The following is a 1,575-nucleotide window of genomic DNA, read 5'->3' on the forward strand; positions in this document are numbered from 1 at the left end:
GATAGACGTCAGAATTTGGATTCGGATATCACGAACACATACAGACGAACAGCTACTGACAGTCTCACAAAGAAATTTAAGTACATGAACTGAGAACACATATTGCAGAATATGATAATTTTTCAGACATTGACACCACCACCAATACTACCCCTCCCCCCTCCCCCTCCCCACTCCTTATACAATCCTTTTCATTCAGGCTTGACAGTGTTTTATAAACTATAGCATTCTCGTTTGCTTCTTCCTGTTAAAACTGGAAGCTGAAATCAAACCTTCCGCCATTAACACACACCAAGGCCGTTCAAAAGCTTTAAAAAAATCCACACAATAAAACAAGACAAAACAAGCAAAAACAAAATAAATTACTGAATGTCAAATTGAGGAACTTACACGTCATATAAGCTGGCCAAAACAATCCTTTTTCGACTCAAACTAGGGAAACATACGAGAATGACAAAACGACTAGCACTTGGTAACCTAGGTGGAACATATTATAATTTGTTATAATCATTTTGATATTCTTTGGAGAAAATAAATGGCGGAGCGGGGTGGGGGGGAGGGGGGCGGGGCAGAGTTGATGGTCTGTATGTATTTTTTGTAAGTGTTTTAAGGCGCTCGCAACTGCATGAGGTCATATGAGCGCGCGGGACACCATAAACTTTTTCTGTTGGTTGGAAATTTTGATATTTGCACGGGTGGCGGCCGAAGCCTACTCTTATCGATTTAAGACCGCCAAGGGATCTTTAACGTTCGCAACTTGCTCTCGGGCCCTCCGAGATTTTTCGCCCTTGTCCGAGAAGGCTAGGTGTAGATATTTCCTATCAGAAGATCAGGGGTGTGGCTGAAAGACAGCAGTAAGAGGGAGCCAAGGAGTAGCAGTAGAACGGCTGCAGAAAGAGTCAGGAGCCCCGAGTAGGGGGCAAAGGAGGCGAGGGGGTGAGAAAATTTTTCGGTCGCTACCCGGATTCAAACCTGGTACCTTTGAATGGCAGGCTATCCCCTTAACCTCTAGGCCACGAGAGCCCCTGGTCTGTATGTTTGATAAATAGTATACCGTAACAGTAAAACAAAGAGAAATGAAAAGAATGATGTGTGTTTGTTTTGTGTGTGTACATTTTTGTGCATTAGGCTGTCTATGTGTGTCTGTGTATTCTGTTAAAACCCCTAGTCAGATAGTGTTCGGAGACTATCCTTGCGTCTTCCTTCACTCTATCGCCTAACCTCATACTTTCAGAAGACTGAAAATGGGTTGGTCTACTGATAAAGGTTTTGCAATACGGTACGTGAAAAGGATGCAGCCTGGTCAAGACATTATACTATTTGAACTGTCATTAATTGTGAGACAGGTTCAGAAAGACGACATGGCCGACCTGAAAGGGTACGGGTGGAGAAGGGAGGCTTACAATGGTTCTAGTTCTAGTGAGCATTTCAAATGTTCTGAGTATTCCTGGTGTTTCTGGATTGTGGACCGCTTTTGAGACCGAGAGAGAGGGGGATAATGGTAGGAGACACAAACACACACACACACACACACACACACACACACATACACGCACACACACACGCACACACACT

General features: G+C 43.8%; 2 protein-coding genes across 3 annotated transcripts in view; both read left to right on the plus strand.

Moving 5' to 3' along the window:
• The window catches only part of LOC101847716, a 60,283-nt gene extending 58,805 nt beyond the window's left edge, over positions 1-1,478 (plus strand). The window contains exon 3 of the mRNA XM_005096337.3: positions 1,347-1,478. Within this exon, the coding sequence (XP_005096394.1) occupies positions 1,347-1,478 (132 nt within the window). The remainder of the gene's footprint in view (positions 1-1,346) is intronic.
• LOC101847950 (myb-like protein A) overlaps positions 1-1,575 on the plus strand; it is a 30,158-nt gene that overhangs the window by 11,238 nt on the left and 17,345 nt on the right. The gene's annotated exons all lie outside the window — the stretch shown is intronic.

This window comes from Aplysia californica, unplaced genomic scaffold (genome assembly GCF_000002075.1).
Source record: "Aplysia californica isolate F4 #8 unplaced genomic scaffold, AplCal3.0 scaffold00126, whole genome shotgun sequence".
Lineage (NCBI taxonomy): Eukaryota > Metazoa > Mollusca > Gastropoda > Aplysiida > Aplysiidae > Aplysia > Aplysia californica.